The sequence below is a fragment of the Oryctolagus cuniculus genome, chromosome 11 (assembly GCF_964237555.1).
Source record: "Oryctolagus cuniculus chromosome 11, mOryCun1.1, whole genome shotgun sequence".
Lineage (NCBI taxonomy): Eukaryota > Metazoa > Chordata > Mammalia > Lagomorpha > Leporidae > Oryctolagus > Oryctolagus cuniculus.
The window spans coordinates 64,569,676-64,597,612 of record NC_091442.1 but is presented as its reverse complement, the minus strand read 5'-3'; the positions used below and the strand labels follow the sequence as shown (position 1 = coordinate 64,597,612).

At 37.6% G+C, this 27,937-nt stretch overlaps 1 protein-coding gene across 13 annotated transcripts in view; it reads right to left on the bottom strand.

Annotated features, from left to right (window-relative positions):
- USP15 (ubiquitin specific peptidase 15) overlaps nt 1-27,060 on the bottom strand; it is a 128,112-nt gene extending 101,052 nt beyond the window's left edge. For 9 of the 13 annotated variants that reach the window (XR_007919692.2, XR_011380127.1, XR_007919695.2 and 6 more), the window contains exons 1-2: nt 26,873-27,011; nt 1,748-1,875 (exon numbers count right to left, since the gene is read on the bottom strand). Coding sequence is in view for 3 of the 13 variants with exons in the window: in XM_002711302.5 (XP_002711348.1) it covers nt 1,748-1,875; nt 26,873-26,961 (217 nt within the window). In the remaining 10 variants the exon portion in view is untranslated. Of the gene's footprint in view, nt 1-1,747; nt 1,876-26,872 lie in introns of all 13 variants that reach the window. The other 4 variants (XR_011380130.1, XM_070052558.1, XM_070052556.1 and 1 more) reach the window with 4 other exon arrangements.
- Nucleotides 27,061-27,937: the final 877 nt, after the last annotated feature.

Genomic DNA, 27,937 nt, shown 5'->3' with positions numbered 1-27,937 from the left:
CAAATTACCATAATGGCTTAAAACAACACCATTAGCATCTCCCATATCTGTGGGTCAGCAGTTCAGTTAGGCCCCAGTGTGTTTGGTGCATAGAATCTCATGAGGTTAAAGTCAAGATGTCAGCTCATATCTGAAGGCTCTGCTGAAGCATCCATTTATAAGTCCATTTAGGTTGTTGGCAAAATTAATCCCTTATGGTTATGGCACTGCTGTCCCTGTTCACTTGCTGGCTGTCAGCCTCAGACCTGTCTGTTTTTAGAGGCTACCTGTCTTGTCCCTTCCATTTCAAAACCAGCAATGATGAGTTTAGTCTTAGAATTTTGCTTATCACAGCAGGCATATCTTTTTCCATCTCTTACTTTTACTGTATCTGTTTACACTTAAGGCAGGTCTCTTGTGACCAGCTGACAGTTGGGTCTTAACTTCTTTACTAAATCTTACAGTCTTTACTTTTAATGGGGGTGGTTTACATTTAATGTGATTATTCATAAAGCTGAGTTTAAATCGACCAGATTGTTATTTTATATGTATCTCATTTGCTTCTACTCATTTTCTTCCCACTTTTTGGAAAGGTGAGATCTTTAAGATTTATACTTCTTTTTTATGGGTCATCATATTTACCTGCTTATTTGCATGTCAAGTAATATTTAGTCAGATCCAAGGTATAAATTTTAAATTGTGGGATACTAGATGTTTTTGTATTCTTAAAGTTCTTTTGAATTTCATTCTGAAATGCAGCTAAGTTACCTGAAAATAGTTTGATGATTTCAGGTTTCTGGAGCAAGAAAATTAATTTTTCCATATTGCAGTCTGTTCCATAAATTATGAGGTTTTCTACTCTAGCTGAGGAGAAAACAAACTATTCCTGATACTATATAAACCTTAATTCTTTTTGGGTGGTTCTTTCTCTGGCTTTTTGCAGCTTCCTTACATGTATGCACTGACCAAGAACTTGAAGAATCCCAAGAAATCCTTCCTAGATCTCTAGGTTTCTCCTCTATAAGCTGCTTCTCCTGATATTCAATCTTGGAAACTCAAGCAATCTTGGTCTCCCTGGACTTCAAACTCTGACTCCTCCACTAAAGTAGATTGTGAGGGTCTGCATGGGTTTCTCTTTTCAATGCAGTAAACTGAAGGCAATCAGAACTCATCTTTTTTCTCATCTCTCAGGGATAGCTGTTTTTTTTATTGCTGATACGGTGTTTTGAAGATCACAATTTTGTGTATTTTTTTCAGGGCTTTAGTTGTTTCAGGTAGGGAAGGTAAATCTGTTGTTACCTCGTCTTGACTAGAAATAAAAGATCTGATAGTTATGCATATGCTTTATTCCCCCTTAAATGTATTGAGACATAGAGAAAGAATGCCAAGTTATGAGAGTTATAAAAGACTAACGCAAAAATTCAAGAATGCAAAAACTTATCAAAGTTCCTCTAATTAAAAGTCATATGCCCACTAGGAAAAACAATATGATACATCATTTCCCCAAATGATAAGACAGAGTTTTGTTTTTTTAATCATTTAAAGCTTTAGGTAGTATTAAATCCTTATTACATTAAATGAAATTTGTCATGATAAAGAATAACATATATATATACACACACACAAAGAAAATACTCAGTTCATTAAGTCAAATCTTTCACGCAAAGAAATTTTGAGTTACATGAACACTTTCTACATACACCCATTGATATTTATATACTGAAATGTTAACACATGTACAAAATTGAAAGAAAAAAAAAATAATGACCTTTGAGAAGTCCAGAGTTATCAATCGGTCCAGGATATACATTCTGATCTCCCATCTGGTATTTGTCCCAACTGTCAAAGCCAACATATTTTTTCCACTGTTTGAACCAGCGACTATCAACTAGGTACCTAGAAAAAAACATAAAAAAAGGAAAGGGAAATAAACAAAAAAAATGAGTTAAGGAAAATATCTGGAAATACATGAAGAGAATAGTCACCTAATTTTGATATTTCATTTAATATAAAGTATATGCCTATATTAAAGGATTATATATAATAAATGATAATTCCACTTAGTATTTAGAAAAAAGTTTACTTGTATAAAGCATTATTTCTATTATTTAATAAATATCTACTACTTGAGGACATGTATTGACATAAAAATCTTTAAAAATTGCTGATGCTTTTATTTGAAAGTCTGAGTTACAAAGAAAGAAAGAGAGACAGAAAGAGATCTTCTATTCATTGGTTTACTCCCCAGATGGCCTCAACGGCCAGACTAATCCAGGCTGAAACCAGGAGCCAGGAGCTTTATCCAGGTTTCCCACATGTAGCAAGAACCCAATACTGAGGCCATCCTCTGCTACTTTTCCCACACCATTAGCAGGGAGCTGGATTTGATGTGGAGCAGCTGGGACACAACCTAGTGCCACAGGCAGTGGCTTTACAACTACACCACAACACTGCTCTCCGCCTCCAATAACACTTCTAAAAATGAGTAATAAGGATTCAAGAAAATATTCCTCAACTGAATAAAAATTCAAATAATCTTAAGAATCAAATTTTACAATGCATTGTGATTCTTGTACAAGAGACTTATAATAGAGTATATTAATTTTAAGCATTTTACTGTCTTTTTGAAGGTTGGGAAAGCTGGTTCATAAGGGTTGACAAGGTTGATTACAGTAATTATAATCAATTTTTGGGAAAAACCTTAAAATTATTATGCTTCTTTACAAATAAAAGTCAATAAAAAATTGCTTCTGTTTCTTTTTTTTAATTTTTTTGCTTCTGTTTCTTACACAGGGAAAATTCTGCTAGCAGGACTTGTTTTTGATTGATTTCAAATGTGTGATACACAAGCACTGAAGAAACTATATTCATCTTATTTAAAATCGCTTAGTTTCTCATCAGTGACACAAAAAGTAAAGTAGGTGTTCACTAGTAAAGAAATTATAAGCCAAAAAAACTAAAAATTTATTCTGACAATATTTTATCTCCTATGAAATATGGATTTGTTGCTAATTTTTAATTATCTTGAATCCTTTTCTAGAAACACTTCCCCTGGTCCCCATTTAACCAGAATCAGTCACAAACTCAAGAGTTAGGATTAGGGAGGTATTTAAAGCTTATATGTGTAATTAATAATAGAGGTAAAGTTTTTAGGTGATCATCATTCTAATGTTACTATACTTATCCCATACAGCACCTTATGAATAAAAAAAACCCATAGTTATATCTAAAGATAGCTAAAACAAAGGCCCCACTCTAACAAAACCTCATAATTCTTACAGAATATTCATGAGCAGTTTGATTTCCTAAAAGTAGGCATGCGGTATGCAGAATTATCTATGTACCAGTACTCCAAACCCACTGTCAGAATTATGCAACTGAGAGCCCCCGCATTGTAGAATTTAAGATTTGTGAGAAAAGGAGAACTGAAGGACTATGTTTAAGAAAAATCTGTCTCCTAAAATTATAATTAGTTGGATATCATCCATTAGAAATTTTTAGATTTTTCCCTTGCAATTTAAACAAGACACTTGATATCTGATTTTTTTGTTGTTGTTGTTTTTTTTTCTTACAAATTAATGTCATTATAAGAACTATTTTCACCTAGTCCATTCACTTATGTGTTTATTATTGTGCTAATTTCATAGGGTCATAATTGCTTTAATCTGGATGTCTAGATGTGACAGTATTTCAAAAAGTTAGTGGGGGGCAGGTGCTATGGTACAGCAGCTTAAGCCATGACCTGTGACATCTAGATCTCATACTGGAGTGCCTGGTGCCAGTCCCAGCTACTCTGCATTTCCAATCCAGTTTCCTGCTCATGTTCCTGTGAAGCAGCAGATGATAGCCCAAATACTTGGGTTTCTGAAAACCATGTGGAAGACCCAGAAGGCCCTGGTTACTGGAGCATTTGGAACCAGTATATGGAAGATCTCTTCCCCTGTCAATCTTTCAAAAATAAACCTTTTTAAGTGTGGAAAAAATGGTATCACAATGTTTATTTTGGTAGAAGAAATTTGAGATCCACACATACTTTTTTTCTTAAATATTCCTTATGAACTGTCTAAAGATCCTGCAAATGTATGAATTTCAAAATTTTTTCACATCAAATAAACTTATCTTTTAATTCCATTTCCTTGAATTTTTTTGAAGTACTCTCATATTTTAGGGTAAGTCCTTACAGCTTGTTATTTTTGAAACTGTCTTACCTATCCCTGGTCATTTGCTTTTCAGATGAGTTTTGAAATGAGCTCATCAGGCTCCCCCCAAAAAACTCCTACATTTTACTTTGAATTGTATTAAACTAACAAATTAATTTGTGGGGAGCTACGTTTTTACAATGTTGAGTCTTCTTACCCATAGGTAGAGGACATCTCTCCATTATTCAGGTATCGTTTAATGTTTTCCCCATAAAGATCTTATGTTGGACTCATTCATAGAAACCTCATAGTTCTCTGCTTTATGCATTTTATATTTATTCTAATCAGTTATGTTTTATAACTGCATGGCAATAATCAATTTTAAAAAATCTCATATCTATTAGCCTGCTGAACTCAATAGCTCTATTTGTGGATTCCTTTGGATTTTCTTATATTAAAAACCATATTGTTGCTACAAATAATGTACCTTATCTTTCTCTCTTTTTAAGATTTATTTATTTATTTGAAAGGCAGAGTTAGAGAGAGGCAGAGGCAGAAAGAGAGATGTTTTCTATCTGCTGGTTCATTCCCCAGATAATCCCAATGGCTGGAGCTGTGCCAATCCAAAGCCAGGAGTGAGGAGCATCTTTCTGGTCTCCTATTCAGGTGCAGGGGCCCAAGGACTTGGGTCATCTTCTACTATTTTCCCAGGCTATAGCAGAGAGCTGGCTCAGAAGTGGAGCAGCCAGGACTCAAACTGGTGCCCATATGGGATGCTGGCACTGCAGCTTTACTTGCCACAGTGCTGGCCCCCAACATTTTTCTAATTCTATTTTCATTTCTCTTCCCTAATCATTAGCTGGGGCCTTCAAAATAATTTAAGTGAAGAGACAGCAAATAATTTTGTCCTGATTTTAATGGGACTATTTGAAGTTTTACCATTATTAAGGTAATTTGTAGGTTTTGATAACTGCTTATTAAGTTAGATAAGTTCCCTTTTATTCAGCATCTGTTAACAATAACACGATTTAAGTGTTAAATTTGATAAAAATTTTCTGTGCATACCAAATTTTTTTCCTTTACTTGGCTGAACAAACTTAGGCTAATTTTTACTCTATTTTCCAAAGAAGTGGCTTTAAGATAGATATTATTTGTTCCTTGTGGATACGGCAGTACTTGTATGAAAAACTGCTGGAGTCTGATACTGTTTGGGAGGGTAGGTTTCGATCCCTAGTTTGGTAAAGAGGAGCAAGCATTTGGCTGAGAGATGAAGATGCCTCGTGAGATGCCTGCATCTCAGAATGCCTGGGTTGAATTCCTGGCTCCTGTACAGAAGTGTGCCCAAACACCTACCTAAAATCACCATGACTGTTATAAGATACACCCTCCACATCTGCTGTTAAAACTTCATAGCAAATTTCATGTAGGATCTCTGTCCTTAATGTGCTGTGCATTGAGATTTAATGCTATAACGAGTACTCAAACAATATATTTCACTTTGTGTTTCTATGGGGGTGCAAACTGTTGAAATCTTTACTTAATGCATACTAAACTGATCCTCTGTTAAAAAAAAAAAAAAGAAAGAAAGAAAGAAATTATCAACTCCCAACTTGACTCTCACTGGGATTAAACATGACAATAGGTCTGATCTGATTTCATCATCATTTAAAAAAAATCATCTATTATTTTTCACTTTATGTTTCTGTGTGGGAGCAAACTGTTGAAATCCTTACTTAATGTATACTAAGCTGATCTTCTGTATATTAAGATAATCGAAAATGAATCTTGATGTGAATGGAAGGGGAGAGGGAGTGGGAAAGGGGAGGGTTGTGGGTGGGAGGGACGGTATGGGGGGGAAGCCATTGTAATCCATAAATCGTACTTTGGAAATTTATATTTTAAAGTTAAAAAAAATGAAACCCCCCCCCCAAAAAAAAAAACAACTTCATAGCAAATTTCACAACTCATAAGCTGCACAATCACTTCATAATAACTCACAATCTGCAATCCTCCTGAATCTCAGTTCCATGAGCAAACCTCACCTTCTTCAAACTAAAATGTTTCATTTATAATAACACTTAAGAATTTTTAAACATGAGTATGTAAAAGTGTGCTTCCAGTGAAGCAGATCTCATGTTAAGGGTTCTTAACATAATAATTGGTATATTAAGGAACAATATGCATATAGCACAAATCACAGTACATACTTAAGCATTTTGTATCCACACAGGGTTGAGACTAGAATGAGGTAAGTGAGATACTGAAGGACCCTAATAATGAATATCTCCTTAAAATTTTATGCAGAAGTGCCTAACTCTAGTCCAAACCCTCTCGGAAACAAACACTTGCTGAAGGGCCAGCTTTGTAGCTCAGCAGGACTCAGTTTGAATCCTGGCTGTTCCACTTCCAATCCAGTTCCCTGCTAATCCACCTAGGAAAGCAGCAGAAGATGGCGTAAGTGCTTGGGCCCATGCCACCCATATGAGAGACCAGGATGAAGTTCCAGACTCCTGTCTTTGGCCTGGCCCAGTCCTGGCCATTGCAGTCACTTGGGAAGTGAACCAGTGGATGGAGGATCTGTCTTTCAAATAAACAAAATAAATCTTAAAAAAAGGGAGAATAAAAACACTTAGTGAACACAGGAAACTACCCAACTGCATGAAGCTGTATAGAAGTGTGCCCAAACACATAGAACTCAAACACCACCTAAAATCACCATGACTGTTATAAGATACACCCTCCACATCTGCTGTTAAAACTTCATAGCAAATTTCACAACTCATAAGCTGCACAATCACTTCATAATAACTCACAATCTGCAACCCTCCTGAATCTCAGTTCCATGAGCAAACCTCACCTTCTTCAAACTAAAATGTTTCATTTATAATAACACTTATGAATTTTTAAACATGAGTATGTAAAAGTGTGCTTCCATTTTTATTAAATTTTAAAAACTGTCACTGAGAAAGTTTTTGGGTGTTGTCTGACAATCCCATTCTCTCCATATGTCCTGCAGTTTTTATTCCTGATTTCTGTGCAGCCTGGAGATTTTTAGGAACACATGCTATGCTAAAGCAGAACGAACTATACAAAAATAGAGAGGGATTTAAAAGGTAAATGATGTGAAAGCAAAAGTACTTATTTTTGAAAAGATCCAGTGGAAAAATTTTGTTGCCTTAAAATATAGGAAGAGTTAGAACAAAAATCAAAGTATCTTTAAAAAATGGAAAAACTTGCCAAGGTTAAAATTAAAAGCTTCTGCTCAACAGAAGACACCACCAAGTAAAGTGATAAGATACTGACTGGGTAAGATATTTACACTGCTTATAATCAAAGAATTTCTTTAAATTATGGGAAAAAAGATTATTTACAGAATAGGAAATCAGAACTGATACAGTATATGAGAAGATGCTCAACCTTAACAGTATAGGGAAAATGCAAGTTAACACCACAAAGAGCTATCATTCCATGAAAATGGTGAACATACAAGCACATGTCTATGTCTATGTGTCAGTAATATAAAATATGGAGAAGATAAGCAATTCTTATACTGCTGGGGCAGAGGAGCAATAAACAAGAACTCTCATTGTGGAAAATAATTTGGCAGTACGTAATAAAGATGAAGATATGAATATAACAGTCATATATTGGTACTATTAAATGCTATCCTTCAGAAACTTGTGCACATATTTCTAAGGATAGGACCATAACAATGTTTGGTATAGAATAATTTGCAAGAATGAAACTGGAAAACTCCAATGTTTTCATTCATATCATGAAATACTACACAAAAACTGAAATGAAAAATACAACTACATGCGTTAATATAAATCTCAAAATTACAACATTGAATAAAGGAATTATACAATATAACACAAGTATATTAAAATAACAAATATGTACACAGAGTGTAACTACAGAATATTTTAAAACATGCCACAAATAATATATACTATACATTATACATAGCTGCATATATATATATTTATTTATTTATTTATTTATTTATTTGTAGTAGCTGCCTAAACAAGAGAGGAAAGGAGATGGGGTTGGGGAAACATTATCTATAATGTTTTACCTTTTTAAACTGAAACAGGTATACACAGGTGTTTTTCTTTCTACATTTCTGTCTTCTGGCATTTAATGATTAAATGTTTTTGTTTTATATAAGCTTTATGTATCTGTATATATACATTTCTATATATTTGCATATATCATAAAGTACAATCAATTGTGTAGACTGAAGTATAAGTGTTGAGGCCAGCAAAACTAATGACAGCCAATTAAATTTCAAGCATAAAAATAATTACAAATATAGTTTGGGATTATTTTGTTAGGATACAAAAGTGAAGTAAATGTATATTCCAGATCACTTTGTTTATGATTGAGTTCTCTGGCTGGTTTAATTACTATCATTTTCCTAGCAAAGTGGGTTACATGGGATTTTATGAGAGTGCCTCAAACTGGATTATTGCCATGATTTGAATACACTAATACAATACTACTGATTTAAAAGTATGTATCATCATGTCAGTATTATCTAGGTTCAAAATTACCAAAGGGGATCTCATGGAGATTAAAGATCTATATAGTCATCAATCTCTCAAATCTTTCAAAGATAATCTGCAATTCTCCAACATGTATACAGCATAGCCTTCTCTATGCTCATTTCAAAGCTCTGCCAGTCTCACCAGGTCTCTAACATGTTAAGTTGAACAGACAATCTTGCTACCTGGTTTAGAAGGAAGTGAGAAGCTTTGACCATCTATTCAATTCATATTGCACCACAACTAATCTTACTTAACTCTCTTATTTAGGGTATTTCAAAAAGTTCATGGAAAATGGGCATTTTCTTTTAATTCCACTTCCCATGAACTTTTTGTAGTACCCTTGTAATCCTCCTTAAAACGAAGGTCAAAAATTTTTGCTCCTATATTTTGGATCTAATTTCCCTCTGTCTCCTTGGAGACCATGTAGCAGACAGTTCCTTGTCTCTGTCTCCTGGCTTTTTCCATTCAACAAATAAACAAGGATGAGTGCCTGCCCTCTACCCACAACATCTCTCAATTCACATACTTAATTCCTCCTCTCTTTCCATTTTATGACTTATCCTTTCAGTCAATCTTTTCTCAAGTTTCTACTTCCTCAATTGCCCTTCACTCCCTACTCTAACAGGTCTTCTTACACCAATGGGTCTCAGAAAGTCACAAACCGCCTTAATAAATCCAACAGATACATAATTTCATACATCAATCAATTCTTTTAAAATTAAATTTGGGGCTGGTGTGGTGGTATAGCGAGTAAAGCCACTGCCTACAACACCGGCATCCCATTCGGGCACTGGTTTGTGGCTTGGTTGCTCCACTTGCAATCCAGTTCCTAGCTAATGGCCTGGGAAAAGCAGTGAAGGATGACCCAAAGCATTTGGGCCCCAGTGACTCACATCGGAGACCCGGATGAATCTCCTGGATCCAGCCTGGCCCAGCGCTGATCCTTATGGCCATCTGGGGAGTGAACCAGCAGATGGAAGATCTGTCTCTCCCTCTCTAACTTTGACTTTCAAATAAATAAATCAGTATTTAAAAATTAAATCTGTAATTTTACTTTTAGTTGAAGGGTGTGGGAAAGGACTCCTGTATTTTTCTTTACAATCAACCCTCTCTTAAATGTTATTTTTTTAATTTTTTTATTTTTAGACAGGCAGAGTGGACAGTGAGAGAGAGAGACAAAGAGAAAGGTCTTCCTTTTGCCGTTGGTTCACTCTCCAATGGCCGCCGTGCCGGCCTTAAATGTTAATATCACACAAAGCTGCTGTTTGATTCTTTCTTCCACTGTTCATACTCTATCATTTTATATATAATTCATATCAATGATTCCAAAATCTGTGTCCCAGGGTCAGTCTTCAAGTCTTATTTCCAATTTAACCAGTCCATATCAACTTGGATTTTCCAAACACATCTCAACCTCAAGTCATCCATCATCTTCACCTTTATACTTATACATTCCCTTTAATAATTTTTCCAAGTCAGAAACCAAAATACTATTCTATATTCTTCATTCCATAACATCCAGTAGCCAATACCTTCATAATATTTCTAAGTCTGTCCCTCTCCGCTTCATCCTCAAAAAAATACCTTAGTTTTATACCTTCCCTTGCCCACCATGTTTAGTGGCACAGATTATAACAGTTGCCTGCTTTTGTCTCTCTGCTTTAAGTTTTGCATGCTTTCAATCTGTTCTCCATTCTGCTGCCACAGACATTAAAAAAAAAAAATACGACTGCATCACTCCTGTTTGAATAAAAATCCTAATATCTACATAACAAGATATACTTATGCTTTATGTTTATATAAGGTTTTATACAAAGTGTTTTCACATTAGTTTATTAGAGCAACCTGTTTTTTCCTCTTTATTTTTAACTTAGCTGTAGGAGAAATCAGAACTCAAGGTGGTTAGGTGACCTACCAAGGTCATACACACTATTAAGTGGGTATTAAGCATCATGCACTCTAGCCGGCGCCGTGGCTCAATAGGCTAATCCTCCGCCTAGCGGCGCCGGCACACCGGGTTCTAGTCCCGGTCGGGGCGCCGGATTCTGTCCCGGTTGCCCCTCTTCCAGGCCAGCCCTCTGCTGTGGCCAGGGAGTGCAGTGGAGGATGGCCCAGGTGCTTGGGCCCTGCACCCCATGGGAGACCAGGAAAAGCACCTGGCTCCTGGCTCCTGCCATCGGATCAGCGCGGTGCGCCGGCCGCGGCGGCCATTGGAGGGTGAACCAACGGCAAAAGGAAGACCTTTCTTTCTGTCTCTCTCTCTCACTGTCCACTCTGCCTATCAAAAAATTTAAAAAAAAAAAAAAAAAAGCATCATGCACTCTAATACTTAAGACTCTAAGTGTTCTCTCTGTTACACCAAAGTTTCAATCTTATTTACTTAACAAAGATCTAAAGATGTAACAGATACTTAGTAAAATACACTATATTCCCTCTTTACGAAACAAGAAAGGGTTTCTTTTAAAAGTGAGGTAGTTAATAGAGGATACAAAACATTATTACCAAACTGTAAATAAGAATTGAAACACATATTTAAAAGACAAATTCTAACAATGTTTATCTACTTTTCTTATAGGAAAATGAAGCACTCTCAAACATGTAAATTTTAGGCCTTTGCCCATTAAGAGCTTAGTAGAAAAAGTCTAAATGTTTATACTATGCCTTTATGACAGTCATGTTTTCACATCAATTAAGATCACACACACACCACTACCTTTTAAGAGGTTTTCTAGAATTGTGGTAAACACTAAATGGTGGATAAATTTTTTCACATTCAATTTCAACTTGTTTTCATGATTATTATTGTTTATTAATTTTCTTACCCTCTCAAAATAGACTTGAAAAGATTCTGGTATTACTTGTTTCGAAGTCTTAGAGACGTTACTCAATAACTCGTTAGAAATGGGAATTCATTCACTCAAGGAATATTGGAGGTCTTTTATTCCATAAAAGGTGTTTTACAAAGTAAGCCACGACTGGCGCTGTGGTGTGGCAGGTAAAGCTGCCACCTGCAGTGCAGGCATCCCATACTGGCACCAGTTTGAAACCCAGCTGCTCTACTTCCAGTCCAGCTCTCTGCTATGGCCTGAGAAAGCAGTGGATGATGGCCCAAGTCCTTGGGCCCCGGCACGCTTCCGATCAGCCCAGCTCTGGCTATTGCGGCCATTTGGGGATTCTGCCTCTGATTCTCTAACTCTGCCTTTCAAATAAGTAAATAAATCTTTAAAAAATAAAAATAAAAGTAGCCAAGGGTCCCCATGTCCATTAAATTCAGAATCGAGGTAATCAAGACATATAATAAAATAGTGTGATAAGTTGTGAAAGCATATAATGGGGTCCCACTTAGAACAAAGTGAGCTATCTCCATAAAAAGTAGTATTTTAGCATTATGAATAGAGGCTACTCAAAGAAAAAGAAAAGCTACGTAAAAGAACATAATATGCTAGGACCAGAATGACTTTGAGAATTTTATGTGTTGGAAGAATGGACTAAATAAGCTGTAGTTTAAGAAAAAGGAAGGAGAAACGCTAGACAGGTAGACAGATTGGGGCCAGACTATATAGTGACTTTATGGTAACAATAAGGATTTTATCCTAAATGTGTTGGAAACCACTGAAAGATTAACAAGGAAGACATTATTTGATTTATATTTCATAAAGACCATAAAGAATTCTCTAGATTGAGATCAAATGCATGTGAAATGCTCACTAAATAAAAACTTACATAAAGTTACATTATTATGAATACCTAAAAAGGTCTAAATGGTATGATGCTAAAGATTCTGAAGGCATCAAGAAAGACAATTTGCACTGTCATCTGGACAGAATTTTTCAGTGATTCTGGAGATGCTAGGGGCTTCTCAGTCAATTTTGAGACAATCATCAAATGCTATAAAACTTCAACGAGAACTAAAAAACCAGATTTGGGGGTAGGGCAAGGAGAATGGGAGCCAAGAGAATTTTACAAGTTGCTTGGTATTTTCATATACCCTAAAAGTAAATTTAATAAAGATACACAAAATAATGTCTTAGAAACAGCCCCAGTCATAATAGTTTAAAGTCAGCATGGAGAAATCCCCATAGGAGGATTTAAGACTACAAAGGTAGTTCTGATTTTATATTTAAAAATCTACTTATTTACTTATTAATTTGAGAGGAAAAGAGAGTTTTTACCTGCCTGTTCATTCCCCCAAATACCTGCAATGACCCGGAATGAGCTTAGGTTAAAGCCGGGAATTCAATCCAGGTTTCCCAGGCGGGTGGCAGGAACACAACTACCTGAGCCATCACCAGGACCTTCCAGATCTGTATCAGCATAAAATTGGGATTCAGGAATAGGAACCAGTAATCAAATCCTGGCACTTTTATGACAGATGTGGATGTCTTAATCAGCATTTTAATTGTTAGGTTAAAGACCCATGTTAGGGGCCAGAGCTGTGGCTTTGAGGGTAAAGCCACCAGTGCCAACATCCTTTATGGGTACCAGTTCATGTCCTGGCTGCTCCATTTCTGATCTAGCTCTCTGCTATGGCCTGGGAAAGCAGTAGATGGCCCAAGTGCTTGGGCCCCTGCACTTGCAGAGGAGACCCGAAAAAAGCTCCTGGCTTCAGACCGGCTCAGCTCTGGCCGTTGTGGCCATTTGGGGAGTGAACCAGGGGATGGAAGTCCTCTCTCTCTGTCTCTCCCTCTCTTGGTCTATAACTCTCTCTCTCAAATACATAAATAAATATTTAAAAATAAAAAGACCCATCGCTATTTTAAATTTTATTTGTAAATGTTTATATTGACAATTTTCAGGTAACTGTCCCCTGCTTAACTGATGAATACTGACATAAATTTAAAGGGGTTTCAAGAAGTTCATGGAAAAGGCACATTACCTTTTAACTCCATTTTCCACAAACTTTTTGAAGCCCCGTTGTATAGTCTTATTTATTTATTTATTATTTGACAGATAGAGTTATAGACAGTGAGACAGAGAGACAGAGAGAAAGGTCTTCCTTCCGTTGGTTCACTCCCCAAATGGCTGCTACGGCCAGCGCTGCGTCGATCCGAAGACAGGAGCCAGGTGCTTCTTCCTGGTCTCCAATGTGGGTGCAGGGCCCAAGCATTTGGGCCATCCTCCACTGCCCTCCTGGGCCACAGCAGAGAGCTGGCCTGGAAGAGGAGCAACTGGGACTAGAACCCGGTGCCCATATGGGATGCCAGCGCTGCAGGTGGAGGATTAACCAAGTGAGCCATGGCGCCAGCCCAGTCTTGTTTATTTTTAAAAATAAATCTTATCTTTCTGGAGAGCAGACATTCTTTAACAAGTAGAAAAAAAAAAACACAAAAATAGCAGTGTAATCCAGTGTAGCACACTTAATCTCAGAAAAATAAAACTATCTTGTGCAGAATTAATAAAGAATCTGAATGATAATTCATTCATGATCAATTCCCTTGCTTAATGAAATGTTTAAATTACATGAGTGGTGACAGTATAAAAACATTTTTAACACTAAGTAGATATTGATAGTATTATTTTAAATTTTTTTAAAAGATATTTATTTTATTTATTTGAAAGTTACAGAGAGGGGGTAGAGCCAGAGAGAGAGAGAGGTCTTCCATCCGCTGGTTCACTCCCTAAATGACCACAATTGCCAGGGCTGAGCTGATCCGAAGCAAGAAGCTTCTTCTGGATCTCCCGTGTGGGTGCAGGGCCCAAGCACTTGGGCCATCCTCTACTGCTTTCTCAGGCTATAGCAGAGAACTGGATCAGAAGTGGAGCAGCTGGGACATGAACCAGTGGCCATATGAGATGCTGGCACTGCAGGCTGGGGCTTTAACCAACTGAACCACAGCGCTGTCCCCTTAAATTATTATAAGTCAGATATTTCACAGACTTATTTTAAGTACCACAAAACAGAATTTCATTGTTTCAATAAAACTTAACCAGTTAGGAAGTTCTTTCACATACACCAATGGCCTGGTTTATCTTTTCTTTATTTCATAATTTTTAGATTTCAAACATTTCTAACCTATTTTCTGTTCTGCATATTAAATCTATCAGTTAGCAAGAACTGATTTTTATGACCTCTTTTTAGATCTAAACTAAGACAAATAAGGAACTCAAGAAGGAGGTCAAGATTATATTTAAACTGCTCATTAAGAATACATGTATATGACCATTGATACCTTAATTATGTATGCTTCTACATACTAAAGATTTCTGGCAACTATATTTCTCATTTATGTTTGATAAGCATGGATAAATAATGTTTGACCTTCGCTGTACAAATTTCCTGAACTAACAAATTCTATGAAACTTTTATAAACTAGAATGAGTTTAGTGTTAAAAAAAAAATCCTGGGACTTCCTCAAAACATTAAAAAAATTGTATCATATTCAAGTCTTACATTAAATATCTCAGAATAGTAAGAATCTATGCATATACCATCAAACCATACAGTTTAAGAAAATGATTACAAATATAAATAAATATAGCCCTGTGAATTCTTCTACTTACACGTTACCCTGAATTTAGCATTTACCATTCCATTATATATTTTTCTTAAACTATATTTCTATAAATAACACATATTATTTTGAATATTTTAAACATTTACATGGCGTAATATGAAGGCTTTTTCATTTGATGGATTAATGTGGGCTTAGTCCCTTTTTTCCATTTGCTGAGGATGTTGTATCACCGTCTTCCATAGAGATACTGTAAATGTCTTTTTGATAATTAAAACATTGATCTATGTTCTTAAGATAGAATAGTGTTTGTCCTTTTACCACAGCAGGTTAACGGTGGGAGAGAGATCTTTGGGTTGAATGATTTAAATGATCCACTGCAATCACTCTGAGTACTACTAAGAAATAAAGGGCTGAGGAGAGATCCAACGAGAAATTTAAAACAAACAGGCTGCTAAAAAGAGAAGTGTTACCACTTATATGGACAAATTAAAATATTTACATATATTTAAGAATATTACAAAACATTTTAACATAATAAAAATTAAAGAGTAAGATAAGAGGGCCAAGACAATCTTGAAAAAGAAGTTGTTGATAGACTCATACTTCCAAACTTATTACACAGCTATAGTAATTAACGAAGTGTGATACTGGTATAAAGTATAGAAATATATATCAGTGGAACAGAAAAGAGTAAATAAACCCTCACTTTTGCAGTCAACTGATTTTTGAGGTGAGTACCAAGAAATCCAACAAGGAAAGCAGTCTTTTTGACATACGTTGCTTGGACAACTGGATATCCACATGCAAAAGAATGAAGACAGATTGCTTTCTCATCCCATACACACAAAAAATTAACTCAGCTGGATCACAAACTTAAATATGAGAACTAAAACTATAAAGCATGTAGAAGAAAATGTGGGTGAGGAAATCTTTATGATCTTGAGTTTGGCAAAGCTTTCTTAGATGTAACAAAAGCAAAAGTGATTAAAAAATACATAAATTGGGGACAGCACTATGGCATAGCGGGTAAAGCTGCTGCCTGCAATGCCAGCATCCAATATGGGTGCTGGTTCGAGTCCTGGCTGCTCTGCTTCCAATCCAGCTCTCTGCTGTGGCCTGGGAAAGCAGTAGAAGATGGCCCAGATGCTTGGGCCCCTGCATCCACATAGGAGACCCAGAAGAAGCTCCCGGCTCCTGGCTTTGGATCGGCTCAGCTCTGGCTGTTGCGGTCATTTGGGAAGTGAACCAGCAGATGGAAGAATTCTCCGTCTTTCTTTCTCTGCCTCTCTGTAATTCTGCCTTTCAAATAAATAATCTTTAAAAAATACATACATCAAACTTCATTTAGAAAAGTTTTTCAGACACTCGAATGCTTTCATTTTGAAAAGAGAAATTAGTCCAGAGGGTGCTAAGAACACATGTAACACACAATGAGTGATATTTAAAAAAAAAGTTTTGCGCTTCAATAGACACTATCAAGAACATGTAAAGAAAACCTACAAAGGGGTGGGCATATGGTCTAATGGTTAAACTATCAATTCTGATGCCTGCATTCCATATCAGTGTGCCTGTATTCAAGTCCTAGCTCTACTCTTAAATCCTGCTTCTTGCTGATGCACACCCTAAAAGGTAGCAGTTAATGACTCAAAGTGTTGGGTCCCTGCCAACCATGTGAGAGACCTGGATTGAGTTCCTTGCTCCCAACTTTCACTTTGGCTACTGTAGGATATTTGAGAAGTGTATCAGTACATGGGAGTTCTATTTGTCTCTCTTTATCTCTATCTCTAAAATAAAATTAAAATTTAAAAAAGGAAAACCTAGAGGAGAAAATTTTCTAAGTTACCTATTTGATTTGAGACCTGAATCTAAAGTTAAAAATTACTCTCACAATGCAATAAAAAGACAAATAGCTAAATTTTAAAAATAGGCAGAGGTTCTGGACAGATATCCAGAAAAGTCATACAAATGAAAAAAAAAAAAAAAACAGAGGAAAAGATGCTCAACATCATCAGCTATTAGGAAAACGCAATTCAAATCTACAATGAAATACCACTTCACATTCACTAAGATGACTCTAAAAAAACAACAGTAAGAAGTGCTGATAAAGATGTGGGAAAATTCAAACTCTCCTATACTGCTGATGGTGATGTAAAATGATGTAGCCACTTTGGAAAACAGTATAGCAGTTCCTCAAAAAGTTAAATATAGAGATCTAGCAATTCCACTTCTAGGTACATCTCCAGGAGATAGGAAAATTTGCATATGGGTGTCCACAGCAGGGTTATTCATGATAGCCCCAAGTTGGAAATTCAAATGGCTGAATGGACAAATAAAATGTGATATTTCTATGCAATGGATTATTATTTGGCAATAAAACGAAATTATGTGCTGATACATGCTACAACATGGATGAATATAGAAAACAATGTTATGTCAGAGAAGTCATATTACACTACTGTTTATATAAAGTATTCAGAATAGCAAATATAGAAAGAAAAAGTATATCTGTAGTTACCAAGAACAGGGGAATGGGGCAGAAATGTGAGGGGAATTGGGGCAGAAATGTGAGGTGACTCAAAATGAGTATGGAGTTCCTTTTATGCAATGATGAAAATATTCTAAAACTGATTATGATGGGTTTCACAACTTTGTGAGTATACTAAATCCCAATGAAGTATCTACTTTAAGTAGGTAAACTGTATGGTATCTGAATAATATCATAATAAAGCTGTTATATATTTATCTTAAAAAAGCAAAGAGTGGAAGGGCCATAGATCTTGAAGTACCTATTAGGATGATTTTATAGAATTGGTTTTGAGCTAAGCTTTGAATAGGTAAGTGATACTCAAGAATCAGTAAAATGTATTTGAAATAATATGAATGATGCATAACCCCCAACAATGCAGGAAAAAGTAATTTGCAGGAAATGAGAAACACCATCTATATCAAAGCACAGAACATCAGAAATGAGACTACCGGCTCTGGCACTGTGGCGCAGTACCTATGGGTGCCAGTTTGAACCCAGGTGCTCCACTTCCAATCCGGCACCCTGCTAATATGCCTGGGAAAGTGGTGGAAGATGGCCCAAGTCCTTGGGTCCCTGCACCCTGTGGGAGACCAGGAAGCTCCTGGTTCCTAGATTCGGATCAGCCCAGCTCCAGAAGTTGCAGCCAACTGGGGAGTCATAGCAGTGGTTAGAAGATCTCACTCTCAGGGCTGTTGCAGTGGCGTAGTGGGCTAAAGCCGCTGCCTGTGGCGCCAGCATCCCATAGGATGCCAGTTCAAGTCCCGGCTGCTTCTCTTCTGATCCAGCTCTCTGCTATGGCCTGGGAAAGCAGAAGATGGTCCAAGTCCTTGGGCCCCTGCACCTATGTGGGAGACCCAGAAGAAGCTCCTGGCTCCTGGCTTCAATCTGCCTGTTGTGGCCATTTGGGGAGTGAACCAATGGATGGGAGACCTTTCTCTGTCTCTCCCTTTCTCCGACTATAACTCTACCTCTCAAAATAAATAAAATATTAAAAAAAAAAATCTCACTCTCTAACTCTGCTTTCAAATAAATAAAAAAGTCTTAAAAAATAAATCTTAAGAAAAAGAAAAGAAAGAAATGAGACTGTTAAGATCAGAAGGCTAAACCAAGAAGACCAAGAAAATTCTTTAGGGTCCTCATATAAATAACACAGGAAAATGGTGTTTAACTAGTATGACAAACCTGTCATTTCTTAATTTTAATACTGTCAAGTATTCATCTCTCATAAGTTTGCTTCCATAACTTGGGCATGGCCCTATCATTCACTGGTAGGCAGTAAAGAGTATAAAGTATAGGCTTTAGAGTTTGACTACACTGGTTAGAAATCTGTTCCACCACTGATCAAGTGTATGATGATGGATACTTAACTCTGTAACCTCAGTTTCTGTATCCCTAAAATGAGAATACCACCACTTATTTTATATAGTAAATGAGCAAGTTTGTTTCCATTATCAAGGAACCTCATGTTCTTTTCATTCAAGTGATTAATTTTGTCCCTAATAATCTCAGGTTTTAACTGGTCTCTGAAGCTTAGAATAGACTGGCATCAGAATCACTCTTACCCTTGTCTATGAGATCTTCTAACTCCTTTCACAATAGAAGTCTTCTCTACAGATACTTCAGCTAAACAGTATTCTGTATCAGTGGGGAATTACATTAATATCTGGGTCTTTTCAAAAGGAGACTAGAAGAGAAAGTATTCTTAGCTCTCCTTCTCTTGGATATAAAGTTACTACTTTTTTTTTGAGAGCTGTAAGGAAACCCGCAGAAACTCGGTGTTGCAAGATGTAAAAGTGGTCTAGACATAATCAAGTATAGGTTAATCCTAATGGAGTTTTCTGCTGTTCGTCACAATCTGAATTTATTTCCTCCTTTTTTTGAGGAGCCACTCTTGATTCTTCTCTAAATTTTAATTGTATGCAAAACTGAAGTCAATATCAGTTTTACATTTGATTTCTTTAGTCATGCCTATTGTATAAATAAGATGATAAAATTTAAAGGAACTACATTCCTGTGTTTAAAGACTACAAGACAGAACGAGTCTACAAAAATGCCTTCGTGGGAATAAATGAGACAAGCAGTGTGAATTAGAATGGTAACTGGAGAAATGAAAATAAAAGGCACAAGCTGGACTGATAATACTCAGAAAAGAAAAAATACTGTTTAAAAATTAGTAACTGTTTAGAAAATTCTATGTGAGGACTAAAGAAGCCAATACCTATGGTTTAATGAGATAATTTTCAAATTAGGTGAGCAGTAACAGCATAAAACTATTTTAATACTAAGCAGATATTGATAGTACCCAATATTTTAAATAATTATAAGTCAGATATTTAAACCAGCTCTGAAATCACTGAACACAAACCGAGATAAACAAGAACATGTAATGGCCACATATGTGTAAAGCTTTTAAAACAGTGACTGGCGTGGAGTATGCATTTATTAAAGGTTCAATGGTAATGGGCACTATCATCTGTGAGCCTGGGCAGGCCAATTGATTTCTCCCCAAATTTCTCAACTATAAGAAAGGGAAATAAATATATATTTTGATCCTTATTTTGTGAATCAATTTAGATAATGGGTATAATCAACTTTTTTTTTTTTTGATGATTAAATTTTTTTTTAAACTTTTATTTAATGCACATAAATTTCCAAAGTACGACTTATGGATTACAATGGCTTCCCCCCCATACTGTCCCTCCCACCCACAACCCTCCCCTTTCCATTCACATCAAGATTCATTTTCGATTATCTTTTTTTTTTTTTTTTTTTTTTTTTTGACAGGCAGAGTGGACAGTGAGAGAGAGAGACAGAGAGAAAGGTCTTCCTTTTGCCGTTGGTTCACCCTCCAATGGCCGCCGCTGCAGCCGGCGCACCGCGCTGATCCTGGCAGGAGCCAGGTGCTTTTCCTGGTCTCCCATGGGGTGCAGGGCCCAAGCACCTGGGCCATCCTCCACTGCACTCCCTGGCCATAGCAGAGAGCTGGCCTGGAAGAGGGGCAACCGGGACAGAATCCGGCGCCCCAACCGGGACTAGAACCCGGTGTGCCGGCGCCGCAAGGTGGAGGATTAGCCTATTGAGCCACGGCGCCGGCTTCGATTATCTTAATATACAGAAGATCAGCTTAGTATACATCAAGTATGGATTTCAACAGTTTGCTCCCACACAGAAACATAAAGTGAAAAATAATAGATGATTTTTTTTAAAATGATGATGAAATCAGAGCAGACCTATTGTCATGTTTAATCCCAGTGAGAGTCAAGTTGGGAATTGATAATTTCTTTTTTTTTTCTTTTTTTTTTTTTTTTTACAGAGGATCAGTTTAGTATGCATTAAGTAAGGATTTCAACAGTTTGCACCCCCATAGAAACACAAAGTGAAATATATTGTTTGAGTACTCGTTATAGCATGAAATCTCAATGCACAGCACATTAAGGATAGAGATCCTACATGAGGAGTAAGTGCACAGTGACTCCTGTTGTTGACTTTACCAATTGACACTCCTGTCTATGGCATCAGTAATCTCCCTATGCTCCAGTCATGAGTTCCAAGGCTATGGAAGCCCTCTGAGTTCTCCGACTCTTATCTTGTTTAGACAAGGTCATAGTCAAAGTGGAGGTTCTCTCCTCCCTTCAGAGAAAGGTACCTCCTTCTTTGAAGACCTGTTCTTTCCACTGGGATCTCACTCACAGAGATCTTTTGCCAGAGTGTCTTGGCTTTCCATGCCTGAAATACTCTCATGGGCTTTTCAGCCAGATCCGAATGCCTTTAGGGCTGATTCTGAGGCCAGAGTGCTATTTAGGACATCTGCCATTCTATGTATCTCACTTCCCATGTTGGATCACTCTCCCCTTTATTTACTCCATCGGTTAGCGTTAGCAGGTACTAGACTTGTCTATGTGCTCCCTTTGACTCCCAGTCCCTCCACCATGACCAACTGTGAACTGAAACTGATCACCTGGAACAGTGAGATGGCATTGGTACATGCCACCTTGATGGGATTGAATTGGAATCCCCTGGTATGCTTCCAACTCCACCACTTGGGGCAAGTCAGCCTGAGCATGTCCCAAATTATACATCTCTTCCCTCTCCCATTCCCACCACCATGTTCAACAGGGATCACATTTCAGTTAATTTTCAACACTTAAGAATAACTGTGCATCAATTACAGATCTAAACCAGTCATATTAAGTAGAACAGATAAAAAAACTACTAAGAGGGATAATGTATTAAGTTGTTCATTAACAGTCAGGGCTATGCTGACCAACTTTTATCACTTGTCAACCATCCCCTTATCTCCCTGCCAATATATCCACTGGTTTCCACCCTCTTTCTCAATAATCATCTTTATTAATGAAGTGATTCTCAAAGGAAGGAAAAGAATCATTCCAAATTCATATAACAAAATGGATATATACAGCAACTAAAACAGTAAAATTGATTTTTCTATTAGGAGTGATACTACCGGATTGTCAGTTTTCAGGAAGATGCTAAATAAGTATCAATATGATTATGCCTATACCACCCACTGTCCACTGTCTTAACTTAGTTTTCTGACTTCAAAAATTCACTAAGTTATTTCTGAAGAAAAAAAATCAGTTGATAAATACAGATCTTATATTTAAGATCAAACATTAGTATTTGTGTTTTCCATTATCCTGAGGCTGTTCCTATTGATTTGTAGTTCAAAAAGAGGACCTTATATATCTGAGGCTCACAATACAGAGATACTTATAAAATATGTGTAAAGTATTAAAACAAAATATCCTACAAAATCTTACTACCTGCTTTATGTTCTATTTCTGAAAAGCCAGGGACCATATTGTCTCTAATAAAAGTTATGACTACTTACAACTAAAACTGAAAAGCTCAAGATTAAATGATTCTAAATTCTTGTTTAAATGTACCTTTAGACCAAAATAACATTTGCTCTATACATTCAGTTATTAACCTGTCAATCTTTAAACATATTTTAATTTTAAGAAACAAGATGTTAAGATTTTCTACATATTCTATACCCATACTGAACAGTCACAAGAGACAAGTGTGGGATAAAATTGGTAGAATCCTGTGGCTAAATATAAGATTCCATTTAAAGAGGAAGAAAACAACTCTGCCCCTTTTAAAGAGGAACTACATTTTAAAATAAATTTTAAAAATAACAGGCAGTGTAGTACTGTGATTTAAGGATATGAACTAAAGACCTAGACTATATAGGTTCGCTGTGTGAACACCTCTCTGAACCTGGGGCTCCTACTCTGTCAAACACTAGCACCAATCTGAATGATGGTGATGAGTAAATAAGTCAGTATGTAGTTTACAACAGTAGCTGGTGCTCAGTGTTTTATTTTGTAATTATTTATTGATTTGAGAGGCAGAGACAGAATTCCCATCTCTGATTCACTCCCCACATGCCTGAGTGCTGGGAAGTTAATCCAGGTCTCTCAGGTGGGTGGCAGAGATCCAGCTACCTGAACCATGACATGCTGCCCCCCAGAGTACACATTAGTGGTATCAGGAGTGAACTCCAATATGGAATGCAGTGCTTTAACAAGCAGTGTCTTAATGGTTGTGCCAAATACATACCCCCATATACTGGTTTTTTTAAAAATGTTAGTAATACAGGTTATGGTCTGACAAACTAATTTTTTATTATTATACTTAGGTGGAAGCAAGATTAATAACTGTCACAAACCTTTTTATAAAAAGATTATTTAATACCTTGCAGGTGCTAATGGAAAAATGGTGTAATTTAGGGGAAAAAAACCCTTAATGTCACTTAACAGATTAAATCATATAAGTCACTGACTAGCTCTGGATCATCTTGGCCAAATACAGTACATTAATCCAAGATCCACTAACAAGCTTAGGAAAAAGGCTTAAAGAAAGAAAATTCACTTTTCTAGATTTTGTTAAGCAACTAAAATGTGAAAAATATGCTTTAATGTCACTATTTCTACCCTGATTTTCACAAAATGTTTGCTTTCTGATTTCATTTCCTATCAAAGTTGTATTACAGACCCTCTTTTGGAGCTAAACGTCCTGGCCCAATTAAGATTAATTTTAACAGTAATAGTAATATAAAAATGTCTTTAGTAGGTATATACCAAGCAATGTGGAATTCATGTTACCAGTGTCCCTTTGCAGAACTGATTAGTGGCTGAAAGTTTATTTTCTGTGTCAAAGTCACACAAACATAAGGGGTGAAATAGACTTCTCAGCAAAAGAGAAGCAGTAAGAGGGAAAGCTCTAAAAACGGAAATCAATGTCTTTGTCTATAACTTCACTGATCAGATTCTTTGGCAATTTACTGAAAGGAAAATCTAACAGACATTTTAAATGACTCTAAACACAAATCAACGTTACTCTCCTTAAACCTACTAGAGGTATCAAGGTTTAGATAAACATGATATGCAATATGTAGCTAGTTTGTACAGTTAGCTACATGTGATCACTAAACATATCACACATAAACATTACTGAATGTCACTGGTAGATGAATATTTCCATAACACTGGAGAAAATGAAGTGGTGATTTTGATGATGTATAGTTACTTGTTTATTGGCTCATAATAGGTCTATTTTAAAAGAAATCTCCAAAGACAGAATTCCACAACTCAAAACTTTCTTTGTAAATCATTCATCTACCATTTTTAATAGACTGCCAAAATACTTACATGTAATGTACTTTAAACAAATTCTTTTTGTCTCATCATGAGAAATCACTATGTATCTCCAAGCTGTCTTTCATTTATCCTTAGCCAGACAATTCTTTATCTTTTTCCTATAGTTCCTAAATTCTACCTTAATCCTGTCCTTAATTTTTTGAATCTCTTGTTGGAAGTGAAACATACATCAACAAATAACATTATTAGACTAGTGCTTTATTACTTCTTACCCTGATAAGTGTTACTTTTCTATCTCACCTTTTTAAGAGGAATAACTTTCTTGCAGCTACTTTGAATTACTTCTCACTATAAAATCTAGTACCAAAGTATGTTCCTCGTCATCTCAGATTTCTGTAACTTATTTTCATCTGCTAATAAAAATCACTCACTGCTTATAAATTAACAGAAACTCTAGTAAGCACCCAAAATCAAATAAATCTTAATACCTGCCAAGGTATTTAGTTACCAGAGTACTATGAGACTACGCTAAAAAGCTAACGAATAAAATTCACTCGTTTTAATGTATTTGACTATAACTCCAGGCATCTCTATTAAAGCTTAAGAATAAACTATTTTTTCTCTCAATAGCCCAATCAGTGTTTCTGAAATGGTTATATATACGTGCCAAGACAATGTTCCATTTGCATATGGCTGGTTTCAGCTCTAAAATAGGGCAGGTTTTGCTAAAGTACCCATAAAAGACAAACTCAAAAATTAAATATACACCAAACAACCTAGTAATTATTCAATATCACTACCAGTACTTTATTCGTGAGTTCACTATCAAATCTGTACCAAATTACTCTCCTTAAAACTCTGAATCAGACTTTTGCTCTACAAGGCTCCCTTTTTAACAGATTTCACCTGCTAATTTGCAAGTAAACTGCCTCACATATAAACCACACTGGCTTCTACAATTCCCCAATACTATCCTGCACCTGCAATTTTTCCCCCTTTAAGTAAAATAGAAAAATTAACAAGAGGAAAACACAAGTCTGCCATTGGCTAAGTATCTCTTTCTCAGTTTCCTTTTCTTTAAAATGAAAGGAAATGACAAATTTATAGACTTCCTCTATGTATTCTTTACAATATATCTTTTAAATGATTTACAGTAACATTGAAAATGCAAAAACTATTTTGCATAATGCAACAAGTATATATTTACACTATTAGAGGTTTTTCATACAACAGTATATGTATCCTTCCAAACTAGGGAAAAAGTACTAAGACTTATATCAAAGTACCTAAATTCAGTTCCTAAGTATGTCACTTGTTAACTTATTTGAAAACAATTACAATATGACAGCATTTTGTTAGGAGTATATGGCAGAGATAAAGAACTAAAATGTAACAGCTCATAAATATCAAACCTTTTGGGATATTTAACTGAATCAACATAAAGCCCCTATAATAAAAATTATTGTCCATTTTACAGATGAAGATATGGAGATGCAAAATGGTTTAAATGAACTTGCTTCAAAGTCACACAGCAAGTGGTGAAACCGTGAAAATAACTGAGGTCTCTAAATCCTATCCCCCCTCCAGGAAGCCATCATTCAAGAAAACACTCCGCCAATTACATACCACCATTAGGGTGACGGTGGGAAGGAAAAACAATTTAATCAAGTGGCACGCTACTCTTCCTCCAAAACACAGCGCTTTCTCTTTCTGTTACCCAAACCATATCCTTAAGTTATTCTGGATGCCACTTGCTATGGCCGAAAGCATGAAAATCTACACATAACTTCCTCCGGTATTTTAAGTGTACCATATCCTTTGGTATTTTACAAGTTTGACTACGAGCGAGTTCCTGAAGGCTCAAGTGGACTTATCTACTTTCTGCAGGCCTACGTTATCCTTCAAACAGGAGGGAAGGGCTGCAATTCTAACCGAAACGCTGCCGGTTTCTATCAAGCCTCCGCTCAAGCACAAGACCACGTGGTCCCTCTCTCAAGCCTAAGGCTCCCTACCTTCTCCCTCCCTTTTTTTTTTTTATTTTTTAATTTTCTGACAAGGAACTGGAAAACTAGGGTTTCTTTTTCTCGAGTGGAGCCGTAGCACATGCCACCTGTGTAAGTACCGACCGCAAACATCCTGCAGCCTGTCTCCCGGAAGACTGCAAGAATCGGAAGAATGGGGAACTTGGATGCCGACAATGCCGGGGAAAGAAGTGACTGGGGAAGTAGCGTGGGGGAGACCGTGACAAGCCGCGGGACCCAGACCTGTCAACCCCGAGGAAGACTCGCGCCGAACGACTGAAACCTATCACTCGGGCAGGCCTGAGGTGGGAGCGGCACTACGGGAGCAACAAGGACCCAGAGACCCCCACGAGCCGCCGCCGGCGTCCCCGGCATACCTCTCAGCGTGCCTAAGCAAGTCTGGAACGCCGGCCCTCAGGTCCAGTCCAACCTTTGCCCCAAAATCCTGCTGCCCAGGGCGGCCGCAGCCGGACCTGCCCGCACCTGTCACTCGCGAAAGACACTAGCCTGCGGTTCCCGCCCTGTTCTCCACCACCCGCGCGCATCCGCGGCCACCTCAACCCCTTCCCCCTCACCAGGTGTCCCCTTTCCGGAGCGAGGTTTTGAGCAACGTCGCGATGTCAGACCGCTGGGTGTCCAAATCCGCCGCTCCGCCTTCCGCCATCTTCTTCCACTAGCGGCAGCGGAGGCGGCAGCGACGGCGGCGGCACGCCCCAGAGCATTGTGGGAATGGCGTCCACAGCCCCTCCCATTCGTCAGGTCGAAACCAAACGAGACGCGGAGGGGGGGTGGCCTCCGGACGAGAGGAGGCCTGGGGGCGGAGTGGGTGCTGGCCGCGGCCTGCAGCCCGCCTTCGGTCCCCGCCCGTTCAGCGCCTTGCCTCAGCTTCCTCCGGCCCGGGACAGCCGGGTTTTGACTCCCCTCGCTGAGGGCATGTGCTCTCTCTTCTCTCGCTGGAGCCCTGCCACTGCCCAGTCCATCCTCGAGTTTGCCTACCCCTCCCCTTTTCCCACAGAGGGCTGAAAACCCTTATTTGCGCATTCACTCGCTCCGGAGGGTGGGGTGGACAGGAGGGCGTGAGGATGGCTAAGACATGGCAGAAAACTGAGCAGCTCCGTGATTCTGCGCTTGTCCTTGCGAGTCGCAGAACCCAAGCTCAGTGGATAGTGGCCCCGAGAACAATCCGAAACCAAACGCCTCGCCCCAAAGACCTTAGGTTCCTGGCAGCACTTGCACTCGTGCTGTGGGTGGAGACCTGTAATAGGCTCTTTGTGACGCCTCCCCAGGCACACCCAGGCAACTAAGCTGCAGAGAAAAACAAGCCAGGGCTCCTTGGTGAATGAGGGGCGAACTGGCCTTTGAATAATGCCAGGGACTAAGCGGGGAGAAGAGCAGCATTCGCTTAGCCTCACTTTCCGATGGTGCTTACACCGGAGGTGAAGCCAGGTAACAACAGCTTCATTGGAAGCCAGTAATTAGGTTACAAATGGGGAAGTCGAGTCTCAAAAATCCAATGCCAAGGTCACACAGGTTCCAAAGCCCATATGCTAGCACCTTCACTACCTCTCCTTGTGAAAGCCTGAACTAAAATGTAAACTTCACAAGACTGCTGGAACTGGGCTAATATCTTAAAACCTCTT